The sequence below is a fragment of the Myotis lucifugus genome, unplaced genomic scaffold, assembly GCF_000147115.1.
Source record: "Myotis lucifugus unplaced genomic scaffold, Myoluc2.0 scaffold_262, whole genome shotgun sequence".
NCBI classification, from domain to species: Eukaryota; Metazoa; Chordata; class Mammalia; order Chiroptera; family Vespertilionidae; genus Myotis; species Myotis lucifugus.
The window spans coordinates 482,048-500,326 of NW_005871310.1; the positions used below are offsets into that span (position 1 = coordinate 482,048).

Genomic DNA, 18,279 nt, shown 5'->3' on the forward strand with positions numbered 1-18,279 from the left:
TGGCGGAGGCCCGGCATGTATCGTTCCCCGAGGAATCCTCCCCTCCCCAGGCCCGTCATCTGTTGAGCGTTGGAGAGAAGGAACCGGGGACATTGAGGAAGGCTGAATAGCTTGGGACTCCCTTGCCGAACTTTTCCCCCCCAAGGCAGGCTTGTGACGATGGGCCACCGGAAGGGGTCCAGGACCTCAGAGAGTCGACTCTCCTCTGGGTGGGCCTTGGCGTGTGTGGGAGCTGTTTTTCTCAAAGAGAAAATGCTCAACTGGCGAGTTCAGGTCTCCAGCCACACCAGGAAAGCGCCCAGGGAAGGTTCTAGCGTCTCCCCTCCCCTTTGTTAGGCAGCACACTTGTGTAGAATGGTAGCGAGGCTTCTGCAGACCTGTGGCCCAAGCCTGTGAGGCTGGTTTTCATGGGTCGACGGAATTGGATTTATTCAGGTTCTTTTCTCCCTCTTCTCCTTCTCTCCACTTCACCTGAGTTACAAAGGCTGCTGAGGGTGAGCTGTTCTGGAGTTAAACTGCTTTACTTTATTCAGACTTGGAACAGTCTTTTAAACTTCTGAGAACACTGTAGCAGTAAAACATCAAGGTGGTGTTTTGTTTTGTTTTTCTGTTCTGTTTTGTTATACACATAGGTGTAAATTTCTATTATGGGTTTGTTTACATTGGTGTTTATAGAACAGTAGTAGGATTTTATATAGCATTTCATTTTATGTACTCTGTAGTCTCACTAATTCCTGTCACTTTTCCACGGAAAGCTTTAGTAGCTATTTGTAGTAGTCGTCCCCCCCAATAGATAAAGATAACAGACACAAAAAATAGAGACTTGCTTATGTGTCATTAAGTAAGTTCATGGAGCCCGGACAGTGGTTTTTGAAGTCCTGTGCTCTTATTCTTGGGTGCCCCAGTCTTTGGTATTTTTGAGAGCCTGTCACAATACTTCCATCATCTTCCAGGGTAAGCTTCCTTATGGAACTTTTTCCTTCTCATATTCCATCATCATAGTAGCAGTTAGTCTCAGTATTCTAATGATGATAGTCTGAGCAGTATTTTCTTGGAATGACTCTGTTGGCTACGGTTAGAGAGTTGGTGAGCATGAGTGGAGTTGAAGAATGTGAAAGAAACTGCTTCCAGTTTGCTTCGGCAGGAGGTATATGATTGGGTAATTGGTAGCCTAAAGAAGAGGATTGTTCTGGCCAAGTCAAAGTCTGGACTTGCCATTTTTTCCTCCAGGGATGTCCAGACCATGGTTGTTATGCATATCCCACTTTTACTTCTTTCCTACTGGTATGTTAAAAGGACTTAGCCACCCTGGAAAAACGTTAGAGGCAGAAGAAAAGACTAAGATGGATTTGAGGGCTCTATAATAGAGAACAGCCTGTTGCTGAAATGGTTGGAGATCTTTTATTACGACAGTAATGGGGTAGTTTAGGGTCTTGGGGATCCGAATATGACTTGAGTAACACTATTTTTTTTCTTGTTTCCTTACCTCAGATGTAGGTAACTCCAACACAATTAAGTTCTTTTTAAAATTTTTATTATCTTTGTTCTTGAAAGTATTACAGTTGTCCCCCTTTATTTCCCCATTGACCTCCTCCTCCCTGCTCCCACTTCCTCCCTTTTTCTTAAAAAAAAAATTTATCTTTATTGTTGAGAAAAAGCAACCAAGTTTATTGCTAGGTTTAAAAGAAAGAAAAAAGGTTTTTTTTAAAACAAGCAAACAAACTATCTTTATTGTTGAAAGTATTATAGATGTCCACTCTCCCACCACTCCCCATTAACCCCCTCCACTCTGCCCCCGCCCCCTCCCCAGGCCTTCACTGCACTATTGTCTGTTTCCATGAGTTCACAGTTAAGTTCTTAGCTTTGTCAGTTGCTGAACAAATATTGTAAACTTAGTAGAATTTCTGTTTCTGCAGAAATTTCCTTCCTTGTTAATCAATAATAACATTTTAAAAGTTTTATTTATTTTAGATAGACGGGGGAGAGAGAAACATCGATTTGTCGTTCCACTTATTTATGTATTTATTCGTTGATACTTGTATGTGCCCCACAACCTTGGCGTATCGGGGACAACGCTCACCAACTGAGCTACTCAGCCAGGACCAATAATAGCATTTTGATGTGTAATTCTTGTTTGACTTTTCTGTTACTTCACCAGAATGACATTTTACCCCCTTCCCACCTTCTTTATTCTTTTCTTCTACTCTTTCCTCCCCAATACGCTCCAACGTCACAGAAATCATGAAGGAGCCCAGGCAACGCAAAGATAATAGACGCCCTGATCTGGAAATCTATAAGCCTGGTCTTTCACGACTAAGGAACAAACCTAAAATCAAAGAACCCTCTGGGAGTGATGAATTTAAGGATGAAATTGTTAATGACAAAGATTCTTCAGCTGTTGGAAATGGTACACAGCTCATTAAAGATGTCTGCAAGGAACTCGACAACCAACAGCAAAATGGTCCTGTAGACCCAGAAAATATTCAGGCACAGGAGTCCTCTCCTAGAATTGCTGGACAAGAGGATCGAAGTCTAAGAATTATCAAGAAAACAAAGAAACCTGACATGCAGATCTATCAGCCTGGAAGGCGTATGCAGACTCTTACCAAAGAATCTACTAGCAGGATGGATGAGGAAGAAATCCTCAACCAGGTAGAACAACTGAAAGTAGAGGAAGATGAATGTAGGGAACAAATGAAAGAGGAGGTTGTGAATAAACCAGACAAAAATGAGATAGAAAAGAGCCCAAATTGTGATAGAGTAAGGGCTGCAAAGGGAGAAAAAGGAAAGAGGGTTGAAAAAGGGGAGGGGATGAAGAAAGTGAATGAAGACCCAGCACAGGGGAAGCCTGGTTCTGCAAAGCGCTATTCCCGCTCAGACAAACGAAGGAACCGCTACCGCACTTGCAGTACCAGCTCAGCTGGAAGCAACAACAGTGCTGAGGGGTCTGGCCTGACTGATAATGGATGTCGCCGCCGCCGCCAGGATAGGACCAAGTTGAGGTCACGACTGAAGAAGCAAGTGTCTATGTCCTCAACTGACTCCTTAGATGAGGACAGAATTGATGAGTCTGATGGGCCCAGGAGGAGCTCAGAAAGGAAGAAACATTTAGAAAGAAACTGTTCTGGCCGTGGGGAGGGAGAGCAGAAAAGCAACGGTAAAGAAAATCGAGGCACTCTTCGTGTCACTTTTGATGCAGAAACCATGAACAAAGATTCGAGGCCAGCCAGAGAGGATGTGGATAGGTTAAAGCCTGATAAAGGCTTGAGCAGTGGGGGCAAAGGCTCTGAGAAGCAGGAGTCCAAAAACCTGAAACAAGAACTTCGGGGTCGTGGCCGTGGCATTCTGATTCTGCCTGCCCATACCACCCTAACTGTCAATTCAGCTGGTTCTCCAGAGTCTACACCTTTGGGACCTCGGCTATTATTTGGATCTGGTAGTAAGGGATCTCGGAGTTGGGGCCGAGGAGGCACCACTCGACGATTGTGGGACCCAAACAATCCTGATCAGAAACCTGCTCTAAAGAGCCAGACACCCCAGCTACATTTCTTGGACACTGATGATGAAGTCAGCCCTACATCTTGGGGTGACTCACGCCAGGCCCAAGCATCTTACTATAAGTTTCAAAACTCTGACAACCCTTATTACTACCCCCGGACACCAGGCCCTGCCTCCCAGTATCCTTATACAGGCTATAGCCCTCTGCAGTACCCAGTGGGCCCTACAAATGGTGTGTACCCAGGGCCTTACTACCCAGGCTACCCGACTCCATCAGGACAATATGTTTGTAGTCCTCTCCCTGCCAACACCATGAGTCCTGAGGAGATGGAGCAGCACATGAGGAACATGCAGCAACAAGAACTACATAGGCTTCTCCGGGTGGCTGATAACCAGGAACTGCAGCTCAGCAACCTGCTCTCCAGGGACCGCATCAGTCCTGAGGGCCTGGAAAAGATGGCTCAGCTTAGGTATGGTGTATTCCATCCTGGCTAGAGGGAAATGGGGATAAGCTGGGAGGTGTATAGGCTCCTATGGCTGAGGAAAGTAGAAAACTTATTAGGTAAGCTACTGGGTGTTATCTCCCTTTCACATTGATTTTTGTAAGGAAGGGACAATTGAAAAAAACAACATTTTGTTTCTAGTCTTAGAAATTATTATACTTCCCACTTTCTCTTTAAGAAAAAAAAATTAACCTTAAGAGAACATGGAATCTGGAAATGGAAAAGGAAAGACTTTCCAGAATGCCAAGAAATGAACACCATAAAACTTGCGGTGAAGATCTTATGTCAGCTGTTAAATTTAGGTTCAGGCATATGGGGAAAAACTACTTTCCTAGACATAACTGTATTTAAAATGGCATTATACTGTGCAGAATGGAGGCTAGAATGAGTATTATACCTGATGGCATTTTGGATTTCCTGTTAAGAAAGATATTTAATTTGCAAAAAGATCAAATCTTGAGTCTTGCCTTTTCTGTGGTGTATTTGGAGCTAGAAGTTGTATGTATTTTATTCCAGAGCTGAACTGCTGCAGCTATATGAGCGCTGTATTCTATTAGATATTGAGTTCTCTGATAATCAGAATGTGGATCAGATCCTGTGGAAGAATGCTTTCTATCAGGTGATTGAGAAGTTCAGGCAGCTCCTCAAGGATCCGAATGTTGATAACCCAGAACAGATTCGGAACAGACTGTTGGAACTCTTGGATGAGGTAAACCATCATTTTTTGTCCACAGGAAAAAAAGCTTCAGCATGCTGTAGTTGTGATGGATTTTTACCACATGAAATACTACATAACAGAACATTGACCAAAAAACTGTATGCTCTTTTCTTGGGTTTAGGCCTACCTTACTCCTGTTGCTTCCTTGAGACCATAATTTACAATTGGAGTTAGTTCTGAGCTTGGAAGCTTTCTGAAGATCTTAACCAGGGGTTGTGGGGATGGGAGGGTGGGGAGAAGAGTGTGTGTGTAGGTGTTCATATCTTTAAAATCATAGAGTGGCTTATGCTATGAGTTTATGTTTTGCTTAGTTAGTGCTGTATATGCTCCCCTTTATATCAGACGGCTGAGCATTAGTAGAACTGTGAAAAGGTCACTTGCCCAAGTTTCTGGTGGGTAGATTGGGTTAGAACTGGCTGTTTCAGCTTATTTTTTAATTCCTTATTTTTTTCTCTTTACAGGGTAGTGACTTCTTTGATAGTTTGCTTCAAAAGCTGCAGGTTACTTACAAGTTCAAACTGGAGGACTACATGGATGGTCTTGCCATTCGTAGCAAGCCATTACGCAAGACAGTAAGCCAGTTTCTTTATCTTAAATTTATTCATTTATTTAGTAAGCATTTATCTAGTGTTAGTTATGTGGTAGGCACTGTGCTGGGTGTTAAGGTTACAAAAGTGAAAGATACAGCCTATTGGGGTTACAGGGCAATTAAGTCAATTATTGTCATGTGATATATTCTTAGAAGTGGGATTACTGGGTCAAATGGGAGTTCCATTTTTAATTTTTTGAGGAAACTTCATACTCTTTTCCACAGTGACTGCACCAGTCTGCATTTCCACCAACAGTGCACGAGGGTTCCTTTCTTTCCGCATCCTTGCCAGCACATGTCGTTTGTTGATTTGTTGATGATAGCCATTCTGACAGGTGTGAGATGGTACCTCATTGTTGTTTTGATTTGCATCTCTTGGATGATTAGTGACTTGGAGCATGTTTTCATATGTCTCTTGGCCTTCTGTATGTCCTCTTTCGAAAAGTGTCTATTTAGGTCCTTCGCTCATTTTTTGATTGGATTGTTTATCTTCCTTTTTTAAAGTTGTATGAGTTCCCTGTAAATTTTGGAGATTAAACCCTTATTGGAGATAACATTGGCAAATATGTTCTCCCATGCAGTGGGCTTTCTTGTTGTTTTATTGATGGTTTCTTTTGCTGTGCAGAAGCTTTTTATTTTGATGTAGTCCCATTTGTTTATTTTCTCCTTAGTTCCATTGTCCTAGGAGCTATATCGGTAAAGATATTGCTATGACATATGTCTGATATTTTGCTGCCTATGGATTCTTCTAAGATTTTTATGGTTTCCTGTCTTATGTTTAAGTCCTTTATCCATTTTGAGTTTATTTTTGTGTATGGTATACGTTCTAGTTGCATTTTTTTGCATGTATCTGTCCAATTATCCCAGCACCATTTATTGAAGAGACTGTCTTGACTCCATTGTATGTTCTTGCCTCTTTTGTCAAATATTAATTGAGCATAAGGGCTTGGGTTGACTTCTGGATTCTCTGTTATGTTCCATTTGTCTATATGTCTGTTCTTGTGCCAGTACCAGGCAGTTTTGAGAATAGTGGCTTTGAAATATAGTATTGTGATCCCTCCAACTTTGTTGTTCTTTCTCAGGATCGCTGCAGCTATTCAGCGATCCATATGAATTTTTGGAGAGTTTGTTCTAGGTCTGTGAAATATGCTGTTGGTATTTTAATGGGGATTGCATTGAATTTATAGATAGCTTTGGGTAGTATGGACATTTTAATGATGTTGATTCTACCAATCCATGAACATGGTATATTCTTCCATTTGTTTATGTCTTCCTCTATCTCTTATTTCAATTTCCTGTAGTTTTCCGAGTATAGGTTTTTTACCTCCTTAGTTAAGTTTATTCCTAAGTATCTTAATTTTTGTGTTGTAATGGTAAGTGGAATTGTTTTTTTAGTTTCTCTTTCTGTGAGTTCATTATTGGTGTATAAAAAAGCCATAGATTTCTGGGTGTTTTGTATGCTTTTTATTTCTTCTTATTGTCTGATTACTGTTGCTAGCACTTCCAATACTATGTCGAACAGGAGTGATGAAAGTTGGCATCCCTGTCTTGTTCCTGTTCTTAGGGGAAATGGTTTTAGTTTTTGCCCATTGAGTATGATGTTGGCTGTAGGTTTGTCATATAAGGCTTTTATTATGTTGAGGTATGATCCCTCTATTTCCATTTTGCTGAGAGTTTTTATCAAGGAACAGTGTTGGATTTTGTCAAATGATTTTTCTGCATCGATATGTGAGTTTTGTCTCTCAATACATTTATTGATTTGCAGATATTTTACCAGTTTTGCATCCCCGGAATAAATCCCACTTGGTCATGGTGTATGATCTTTCTAATGTAATGCTGGATCCGATTTGCTAGAATTTTGCTGAGGATTTTAGCATCTATGTTCAGCAGGGATATTGCCCTGTAATTCTCTCTCTTTGTAGTGTCTTTATCTAGTTTTGGGATTAGGGTAATTCTGGCTTCATAGAAAGAGCTTGGAAGTGTGCCTTCCTCTTGAATTTTCTGGAATAGTCTGAGAAGGATAGGTTTTAGGTCTTTGAATGTTTGGTAAAAGTCCCCCTATGAAGCTGTACGGAACAGGGCTTTTGTTTGTTGGAAGTTTTTTGATTATTACTTCAATTTCATCAGTAGTTATCAGTCTATTCAGGTTTTTTTATTCTTCCTGATTGAGTTTTTAAAGATTGTATTTTTTTAGGCATATGCTCATTTTGTCTAGGTTGTCCAGTTGGAGTAGAGTTGTTTGTAGTATTTTTTAATAATACTTTGTATGTCTGTGGGGTCAGTTCTTACTTCACCTCTTTCTTTTCTGATTTTGTTTATTTCGGTCCTCTCTCTTTGTTTCTTGGTGAGCCTGGCTAGAGGTTTAGCAGTCTTGTTTATCCTTTCAAAGAACTCTTGGTTTTATTGATCTTTTGTATTGTTTTTTTTTTTTTTTGGTTTCTGTGTCATTTATTTCAGCTCAGATCTTTATTCCTTCTTTCTGCTTACTCTGGGCTTTTCTTGTTGCTCTCTAATTCTTTGAGTTGTAGGGTTAGATAATTTATTACCATTTTTTCTCGTTTTCTGAGATAGGCCTGTAGAGCTATGAACTTCCCTCTCAGGACTGCTTTCACTGTGTCCCATAGATTTTGAATTGTTATGTTTTCGTTGTCATTTGTTTCCAGGATGCTTTTTATTTCTTCTTTGATCTCTTTGGTAACCCAATCATTGTTTAATAGCATGCTATTCAGCCTCTAAGTGTTTGATTTTTAAAAATTGTTTGTATTGTAGTTATAAGTACTATGATAATGATACATATACAGTGCGAAGGGGCATAGAAGGAAGTGGATCTGATTTATTTTTATTTATTTATTTTAAAGTTTTTAAAAAAGTAAACATGTTTTTTATTGATTTCAGAGAGAGGAAGGGGGAAGGAGAGACTGATAGAAACATAAATGATGAAAGAGAATCATTGATCGGCTGCCTCCTGCACGCCCCCTACTGAGGATTGGGCCCACAACCCCGGCATGTGCCCTGACTAGGAAACGAACCATAACCTCCTGGTTCTTGGTTAGACGCTCAACCACTGAGCCACACTGGCTGGGCAGAAGTAGATCTGATTTAGATGGATAGGGTCAAGGAAGGTTTTATAGAGACTGTCAAGTTGAGTTTTGAAACATGAGTAACAGCAGAGGGGCAGTTTCAATGCAGGGCACAGTGAGAGAGAATCAGACCTTGTTGGAAAAGTGGAAGAAGTTCAATATGCTGGTGTATGTGAGGTGGAATTGGGCTGTACAGGAGATAAAGCTAATAAAGTAGAAAGGGATAGATCATAAAATCTTGCTGGAAGAGTTTTGACTTTATTCTGAAAGCACTGAGGAAACATTGATTGATTTCTAACAAATGGATATCATAGATTCGTTTTTACAGCCAGTCATTCTGGGAAATAGATGAGTTTGGGCAAGAGTGGAGGTAGGAGGGTCAAGTTGTGGCCCTGAATGAAGGTAGAGATATTGGAGGTAGAAAAGAGGAAACAGATTAGAAGAATATAAGGAAAATAGACTTGGACTACTGGATAATTTGGTGTGACTGATGAGATTAGAGACATGAGGAGTCTAGATCATCTCCCAGTTTGTGGCCTAGGAGAGTGGGTGGAAAGGAAAAGGGTAGTTCAGTTTTGGATATGTTTAGGTGGAGGAGCTTGAAAATGAACAAATGAATATTCTGGTCAGTCTAGAGCTCAGGACAAAGAGGTGGGCTGGTGATATAGATGGAGGAGTCATCAATATATAGTTGATAATTGAAGCAGAAGTTGGGAGACGGAATGGCTGGACAGAGAGTTCGGTTATCAGATTTCAAGGTGGTGGATAAAATTGTCAAGTGCTATAGAGTCATCAAATACTAAGATTACTAAAAAGTGTTCATTGGATTGGATGACCTTATCACCCACCAGTTATTTTAATTGGAGAGGATGGAAGCCAGATTGTAGTAAATGAGAAGTGGGGTAGTACATATAATGAGAGTAATATAGACCATTCTTTTTAAGAGTCTTGGCTATGAAGGCAAGGAGGGGAGATAGTATTAAAAGAGAACATAGTCTTAAGAGAACTTTGTTTCTTTTTAAGCTGTGAGATACTTGAGCATATTTATGTGTAGAGAAGAAAGGGCCAGGGGAAAAGGAAGAGGTTAAAAGATTCATTAGAGAAAGGGGTGCGATTTATGGAGTAACGGCTTCTTCTTGCCTTTCTGCTCCTTCTGATGAATTACTATGCGTAAGCTCTATTACTAATCGGCAAGTATTTGAGTCCCTCCTACATGCCAGGTGCCATTCTAGGCACACACAATTAATTCAGTGTGAAACAAGAAAGCCATGATCCCAGCTCTTAAAGTTTAGAGTTTGATTAGGGGTAAGTGCAGATGTTGGATTAGTAATTGCAGATGCAGTGACTTCTGCAAAGGATTTTGTGTGTGTGTGTGTGTGTGTGGGGGGGGGGTGGGTGGTGGGTGCACTGTAAAAGGGCTTAGAGCAGTGGTTCTCAACCTTCCTAATGCCGTGACCCTTAATACAGTTCCTCATGTTGTGGTGACCCCCAAACATAAAATTATTTTCGTTGCTACTTCATAACTGTAGTTTTGCTACTGTTATGAATCGTAATGTAAATATCTGATATGCAGGATGTATTTTCATTGTTACAAATTGAACATAATTAAAGCATAGTGATTAATCACAAAAGCAATATGTAATTATATATGTATTTTCCGCTGGTCTTAGGAGACCCCTGTGAAAGGGTCGTTCGACCCCCAGGTTGAGAACCGCTGGCTTAGAGGATCATGGAGGACTGAGGAAGTCACAGTCAAGCTGAGGCTAAAAATCTGAGACATTAGCTAGGTGAAGGGGTATGTGAAGATGCAAGAACTACAACATTCTAGAGATAGGGAACAATATATGTGAAGGTCCTGAAGTGGGAAAGAGCATGGTGTGTTAGCGGGACTGAGAAGTCTAGTTTGATATGGCACAGAGAATAAGGGGGGTAATGGTGCTGAATAAATGAGCAGAGGCTTGATCATCTAGGATTTCATTGCGAGGATAGTGGAGATCCTTTGGCAGTTTTTTTTTTCCCCTCATTGAGATGGCAAAGTGGCTGTAGTATGGAGATATAACTAGTTTTCTTGGTGCTTAATCAGTTAAATACCAAGGGTTTTTAGTGTTCATTCATATAATGTGTAGGATAGTCAGGACTCTGAAGGTGGATGACAGTGATATATAACTTTGCTGAGGCACATGTTTGAGTTATGTGTTAGGAGGCTGGTGTGCAGGAGCTAGTTATTTAGCTAGTAAATGAGCCTTCCTGAGGGTTCATTATGTACTTGTCCTTGAAGCTTTGTTCTTTGTTCAGGGACACCGTAATTTCTTATGTGTGGGGTGGAGTGGAATTACATGTTATGAAGTGATGTTCCTCAGGGAGGTTTTTAGGTTGGGCACATGTCTTAGGATTGCTGAGGGTTTACTCTGTTGTAATATACATACATACATACACACACACACACACATCTATCTATCTATCTATCTATCTATAAAAGCCTAAGCGACCGAACGACTGGTCAACTGGTCGGTATGATGTGCACTGACCACCAGAGGGAGCTGCCCCCTGGTGGTCAGTGTGCACCCACAGCCAATCTCTTTTTTTTTTTTTAAATATATTTTATTGATTTCTTACAGAGAGGAAGGGAGAGAGATAGAGAGCTAGAAACATCGATGAGAAAGAAATATCGATCAGCTGCCTCCTGCACATCTCCCACTGGGGATGTGCCCGCAACTCAGGCACATGCCCCTGACCAGAATCGAACCCGGGACCCTTCAGTCCGCAGGCCGACGCTCTATCCACTGAGCCAAACTGGTCTTGGCCCACAGCCAATCTCTTGTGGCCCCTCCCCCTGCCAACCTCCTGCTGCCCTGATTGGCTCCAATCGCCGGCCAGGCTGAGGGACCGCACCCATGCATGAATTCGTGCACCAGGTCTCTAGTCCTCCTATATAATAAAAGGCTAATATGCAAATCGACTGAGCGTCAGAATGACTCGTCGCTATGACACGCACTGACCACCAGGGGGCAGACACTCAACGCAGGAGCTGCCCCCCAGTGGTCATTGTGCTCCCACAGGGGGAGTTCTGTTCAGCCAGAAGCTGGGCTCACAGCTGGGGAGCACAGTGGTGGTGGCGGGAGCCTCTCCCGCTTCCGCAGCAACACTAAAGATGTCCTACTGATGGCTTAAGCCTGCTCCCTATGCCATCAGTCAGACATCCCCCGAGGGTTCCCGGACTGCGAGAGGGCACAGGCCAGGCTGAGGCCCCCCCCTCTCCCCGCCCAAGTGCACAAATTTTGTGCACTAGGCCTCTAGTGTGTATGTAACTACACAGTCCTGGCACATTTGGTAAAGGGTAACTTACTGTTTAGGGAACTGTTATTTTGCAAAGGGGATGTAATGCAGTAACACAATGTGTTAATATCACAATGTGATATTAACAGTTTGAGGAGAGAAAGAGAACAGTAAGTAATTGTCTTAATATTTGTATATCACTTTATTTTTTTATTTATTGATTTGAGAGAGAGAGAAACATCTAAAAATTAAAATATTTTTATTGATTTCAGAGAGGAAGGAAGAGGGAGAGATACAAACATAAATGATGAGAATCATTGATTGCCTCCCTCCTGAACGCCCCCTACTGGGGATCGAGGCATGTTCCCTGGCCAGGAATCAAACTGGGGTTAAACATCAATTTTTGTTGTTCCACTTATTTATGCATTCCTGGGTTGATTCTTGTATGTGCCCTGACTGGGGATTGAACCCACAACCTTGGCATATCGGGATGACACTCTAACCAACTAAGCTATCCAGCCAGGGTCTGTATATCGCTTTAAAATTTGTGAAGTATTTTATATTTATTTCCTTCAATTACCCTATGGAATAGGTGTTTTTTACATTCAAATGAAGAAACTGAGTCCCAAAGACCTACTTAAGATCACACAACTATTACATGGAGAGTCAGGCCTCCTGACTCTTAGTTTCAGAATATTTTCTTCCATTTACCTGGGACTTGAAATAAGAATGAGCCCCTCTTGCCCTCGCTAGGTGGCTTAGTTTGTTGGAGTATCATCCCATACACCAAAAGGTTGCAGGCTCAATTTCCGGTCAGGGCACATACCTAGGTTTCAGGTTTGATCCTTAGTCAGGGCGTGTATGGGAGGCAGCCAATCAATGTTTCTCTCTCACATTGATGTGCTTGCCTCCCTTTGCCTCTCTCTTCTCCCTTCTCCCTTCTCCTCTCTCTGAAATTAATAAAAACAAATCCTTGGGTGAGGATTAAAAAAAAAAATGGCCCCTCTCCCTTCTGTTACTCTTTCTCAGTAAATTTTTTTTATCACACTGCTGGCTATTTTCTTTTTGCTAGTCAAGGTTACACTTAAAAACTTTTTACGTTGTTGAGGACTACTAGTGCCTTGATGCTGCTCTGTCATTTTGGCCCCGTCCCTGTACTTTGGGGTTGAAGTTAGAGTTTCTTGGGTATGCTATTAACTGATTATTTTTCCTGAAGGTAAAATATGCCTTGATCAGTGCCCAGCGATGTATGATTTGTCAAGGAGATATTGCTAGGTATCGGGAACAAGCCAATGACACAACAAACTACGGGAAAGCACGCAGGTACTTTTGCCTCTTGTTCATTTGCTTCTCTCCCTGTATGGCTTTAAGCTAAGCCCTATTAAGAGCAATGGGTTACCTGAGCTTCTATACGGATGTCCTTCAGGTGTCCTTTTTGGTCTCTTTAGTCAGACTTTACCACTTCAGGGTTACATCTAACAATCCAGCTTATGTCTTAAGTAGTAAGGACTATCATGTGATGAATTGGGAAAGGGTTGATATGGGACTAGCATTTTTAAAACTGTTTTTTTTATTCCAGTTGGTACCTGAAGGCCCAGCACATTGCTCCCAAGAATGGGCGCCCCTATAACCAGCTGGCTCTGCTGGCAGTGTATACGGTAAGAAATCCTGTGGAGAGGGGAAGAATTTTGCAGGCAGTATCTTAGAAATACAGATTTTGACAGCATCAGCTTCTGGAGCTAGATTTCATCTATTCAGCTAGAATACAAAGTATATTCCCTTATGTCTTCCATCCTCAAGCTCCTTTTGTTACTGTTACTTTTAGAGATAAGTTGTCAGGGCTCTATACTTCATCCACTTTCACTGCAATTAAGTTCCCTGGGGAATGCTCATGCTCCAGCCAAAGCACTCTGTTTTTGACCAAGGCTTCTGCTCTGAATCTTGCCTTGCTTCCCTTCCCTATCTCGTTGAACTAGGTTACTTATTTCTGGAAGGAAAATAAAGCTCCCTTTCCCTTTCCCTCTTAAAGTCCTTAACTAGCCCCAAGTATTCAGATCCTTGTTTCCTTTTTTTAGATCATTCCCTTATTCCTCTTAGCTTTTCATCTAAGGAGTCTCCTTAGCAGAAACACAGTAAATGCCAAATCATACCTCTCTGGATCTTACCAAACTCTTCTAAGTGTGGCTATAACAGAGAACCTTGGGATCTGACAGAGCTCCTAGTGAGGAAGCTGAAGGAAGGAGAAAGGGTGGGGACCAATGGTAGGTACCAAAGGTTCTAGTATAAGAAGCAGCTAACAAGATCATTATCAGGGAGAGTTTTCTTAATGCTGTAAAATTCATTGCCCAAATAATGTTTGAGTTAGTAATTTTTATTTCCCTTTATTTCACAAAAGATTCAAAGAAATGCCTAATAATTATGGATTGAAATTATTGATTAAGTAATGTGGTTTACTGATACACTTCCTTCAGAATAGATCGAATCTCTCTTCACTTTTTACCTCCGTCCTGTTCTCTTTGTTGTTTTTGTTTGTTTATTTCTTTGTTTTTTCTTTCAGCGGGGCTTTTATGGGGAGGCTTGAGCACAGTCCAAGGAACTCTGTCTTCATTTGAGTGAGGTCATTTCCAGGCAGTGGTGGAAGGTCTGAAGATAGATACTTCTTTGGAAGTGTTACCGGTGGTGAAATTGGACCTTGGTTCTTGAGATGAGCAAAGAAAGATTTCAGAGCCAAGAACTCAAATTATAAGAGAAAGTTTATTTAGAAAGTTTCAGAGGTAGTAGAACTGAGCTAGCTAGGCTGCGTAGGTTCAGGGTATAAGTTACTGAAGCAAAAGAAAGGCCCTCGAACTTAGGAGAGGGCAAGGCAAGGTAACACTCCCCTTCCCACCCCCCCGCCCCTCCAGACAAAGGGGCACAGGAAAGGCTCAGGCATCTCCCAAAAGTGAGAGCATGCCTTGTTCTCTTTGTGATCTGTGTTTTTTTCATGCCCCTTTGTGGCTTTATTTTTCTCCTTTCTCATCTATCTTCTGTTTTTCCGTCTTTCTCATTTCTTGTCTCCTTTTCTAGTTTTTCTTCTTTGTAATTATTGAATGAATTGCTATGTTTCTTGTTAATTAGAAAATATAATCTTTCCTCAATGGCTTTAAAAATTGCAGTAAAATTAATATAACATAAAATCATTTACAGGTATTTGTAAATAATTTTTTGTCAATCCAGTGGCATTTAGTACATTAACAGCATTGTGCAATCACTAACTCTGTCTAGTTCCAAAACATTTTCATTACCATATAAGAAAACTCCATATCCATTCCTCCCCATGCCTCCCAAGCCCCAGCCTCTGGCAACGACTAGTCTGCTTTCTGTCCCTGGATTTACCTATTCTGGATGTTTCATGTAAGTGGAATCATACAGCACATGACCTTTTATATCTGGCTTCTTTCATTTATCATCAAGTTTTTGACCATGTTGCAACGTATCAATACTTAATTTTTATGGATGAATAATATCCATTGTATGGATATAACACACTTTTATTCATTCAACGTTTTTACTATTCATTCATCAGTTGGACATTTTGATTGTCTCCACCTTTTAGCTATTGTGAAGTGTTTTTTTGTGAAGTGTTTGTTTCAATATCTGTTTTCTGTTCTTTTGGGTCTGTACCTAGGAATGGAATTGCTGGGTCATATGGTAATTCTATGTTTAACTGTTTTTCATAGCAGCTGTACCCTTTTACATTCTCACCAGCAATGTACCAGGGTTCTGATTTCTCCACAATCTTGCCAGCATTTGTTATTTTTCTTTTCTTTTTTTGAATATGACCACCCTGTTAGGTGTGAAGTAATATCTTTTTAAAAAAATTGATTTCAGAGAGGAAGGGAGAGAGAGAAAGAGAGAGAGAGAGAGAGAGAGAGAGAGAGAGAGAGAGAGAGAGAAACATCAGTGATGAGAGAGAATCACCAATCATCTGCCTCCTGCACACCCTCCAGGAACCTAACCATGACCACCAGGTTCATAGGTTGATGTTCAATCAGTGAGCCACGCTGGCTGGGCGGTGTGAAGTAATATCTTATTGTGACTTTACTCCTTCCCCAACTTGGGGATTTTTTCTTTTCTTTAATAGCTTTTATTTTTATTTCTTTTGGTCAGTTTAACTTTATAGAAAAATTGAGCAAAAAGTACAGAGTTCCCATATATTCTCTCAACGTTCTCTTCCCCCTCAATTTTCCCTATTATTAACATCTTACATAAGTGTACTATATTTGTTATAATTGATGAGCCAGTATTGATACATTATTATTAACTAAAGTCCATAGTTGACATTAAGGTTCACTTTAACTGCTGTACTTTCTGTGGGTTTGAACAAATAAATGAATAGTGACATGTATCTACCATTATAGTATCATACAGAATAGTTTCATTGCACTAAAAATAGCCTGTGCTCCACCCTCCACCTGTTGTCCCTCTTGCATCCCCTGAACCTCTGACAATCACTGATATTTTTACTGTCTCTCTAGTTTTGCCTTTTTCAGAATTCCACATAATTGGAACCATACAGGATATTGTCTTTTCAGATTGGCTTCTTTCACTTACCAATATGAATTTAGGTTTATTTTTATGGCTTGATATGTCTTTTTTTTTAAAGAAAGAGAGTGGAAGGGAAGGAGAGGGGCGGGAAGACAGAGAAAATATTGATGTGACAGAGACACATCAATTGGTTGCCTCCCACATGCACCCCGACTGGGGACAGGGATCGAACCTTCAACCCAGGTATGTGCACTTGACTGGGAATCGAACCCGTGACCTTTTGGTGTGTGGTCTGATGCTCTAACCATTGAGCCACTGACCAGGGCCATCTTACCCATTTTTAAGTGTACTGTTGAGTAATATTAAGTACACTCACATTGTTGTTCAAACGATTTTCAGAACTCTCCTCATCTTACAAAACTGGAACTCTATACCCATGAAGCAGCTACTCCCCACTCTCCCTTCCTTCCAGCCACTGGCAACTACTCTTCTACTTTCTGTTTCTATGAATTTGTCCACACTCAGTACCTTATATAAGTGGAATCATATAGTATTGATCTTTTTGTGACTGATTTATTTCACTTAGCATTATATCTTTAAGGTTCATTCATGTTATAGCTTGTATTAGAATTTCCTCCTTAAGGCCAAATAATATTCAGTTGTATGTATATACCACATTTTGTTTATTCATCTCTCAATGGACACTTCAATCTTTTGGGCATTGTGAATAATGCTGCTATGAACATGAGTGTATAAATACCTATTCAAGATCCTGCTTTCAATTCTTTTAGGTATATATCCAGAAGTGGAATTTCTAGGTCATATGATAATTCTTTTCAGTATTTGAGGAGAGTTCCCATTTCCTCATTTCTAAAATGGGAATAATAATATGTGGCAGTATCCTTAGGTTTTGAGATAATATCTATGAAGTGCTGATCACTTGCCTCATATTTAGTTATCCTTAATCAATATTGCCATTATTATTAATAATTTTTAAAAAACAATAAATAAATTATTAGGTGAGTTGAACATTTTTTATTTAAAAAACAAAACATAATTGACTTTTATATTTTATGAGCTCTTTATTTCCCCCCCCTTATGAGTACTTGGCTCTTAGAGTACCTCCGCATATAAGATATTGCGCAAGAAGAGATCTTTCTGATGTAGTTGCCATGGCTTCTTCCATGGATAACATTCTCATTTGCTTACTGGAATTACAGCTTGGGGCACAGTTTGGGTGAGATATTAGGGTTTCTTGGTTCAGGTGATTTAGGCTGGACTCAGAAAAGAACTTGGTTGACTCAGTGTCTCTGGCCTCTTTCCACAGAGGAGGAAGCTTGATGCTGTGTATTACTATATGCGCAGTTTAGCTGCCAGCAACCCTATTCTGACTGCCAAAGAGAGTCTCATGAGCTTGTTTGAAGAGACCAAACGAAAGGTGAGTGGGGATGCAGGCAGGATCATTCCTTCCTAGGAGAATATGTTTCTCTTAGTGCCTCTGTGTTCTTAAGGGAATGACTAAAAAGTTGCTCAAGGGGACTGTGCTGATGGGAGTCAGTCCCTGTGCAGAACCAAACTCATCTTTAGAAGAACTCTCAGGGGTCCTTGAATGTGCATGTTCCACAGCATCTAGTTTATAGAGTCAGTAACTTTTATGTGACAAAGCAGATGATACTCTGCCCCCCCCCCCCTTTTTTTTAAAGCTGTGCTATTTTGGAATTATGGCAAAATTTTTACTTTTTATCGTTCTTGGTCAACATACTCAGATGAGGTGAGCACATGTCTTTATTAACTGAATCCCAGAAGAGTCTGAGCTTGTATGTTTGTATGCTGTATAGGCAGAACAGATGGAAAAAAAACAACACGAGGAATCGGAACTGAACCCTGACCAGTGGCGGAAAGGAAAGAAATCTACTTTCCGGCATGTTGGAGATGACACTACTCGCCTGGAGATCTGGATTCATCCATCCAATCCCCGGTCCTCTCAGGGCACTGAGTCTGGGAAGGATTCTGAGCAGGAGAATGGGCTGGGCAGCCTGAGCCCCAATGATGTAAGTTCCTGGAGGGATATAATCAGCAAGATGAGCT

The 18,279-nt window shown here is 40.8% G+C and overlaps 1 protein-coding gene across 9 annotated transcripts in view; it reads left to right on the forward strand.

Annotated features, from left to right (window-relative positions):
- SMG6 (SMG6, nonsense mediated mRNA decay factor) overlaps nucleotides 1-18,279 on the forward strand; it is a 213,585-nt gene that overhangs the window by 700 nt on the left and 194,606 nt on the right. The window contains exons 2-9 of one of the 9 annotated variants that reach the window (XM_023762803.1): nucleotides 1,092-1,096; nucleotides 2,237-3,968; nucleotides 4,518-4,710; nucleotides 5,181-5,291; nucleotides 12,881-12,987; nucleotides 13,244-13,322; nucleotides 17,519-17,629; nucleotides 18,030-18,242. In XM_023762803.1, the coding sequence (XP_023618571.1) occupies nucleotides 1,092-1,096; nucleotides 2,237-3,968; nucleotides 4,518-4,710; nucleotides 5,181-5,291; nucleotides 12,881-12,987; nucleotides 13,244-13,322; nucleotides 17,519-17,629; nucleotides 18,030-18,242 (2,551 nt within the window). Of the gene's footprint in view, nucleotides 1-59; nucleotides 955-1,091; nucleotides 1,097-2,091; nucleotides 3,969-4,517; nucleotides 4,711-5,180; nucleotides 5,294-12,880; nucleotides 12,988-13,243; nucleotides 13,323-17,518; nucleotides 17,630-18,029; nucleotides 18,243-18,279 lie in introns of those variants that run through there. The other 8 variants (XM_023762791.1, XR_002831739.1, XM_023762796.1 and 5 more) reach the window with 8 other exon arrangements.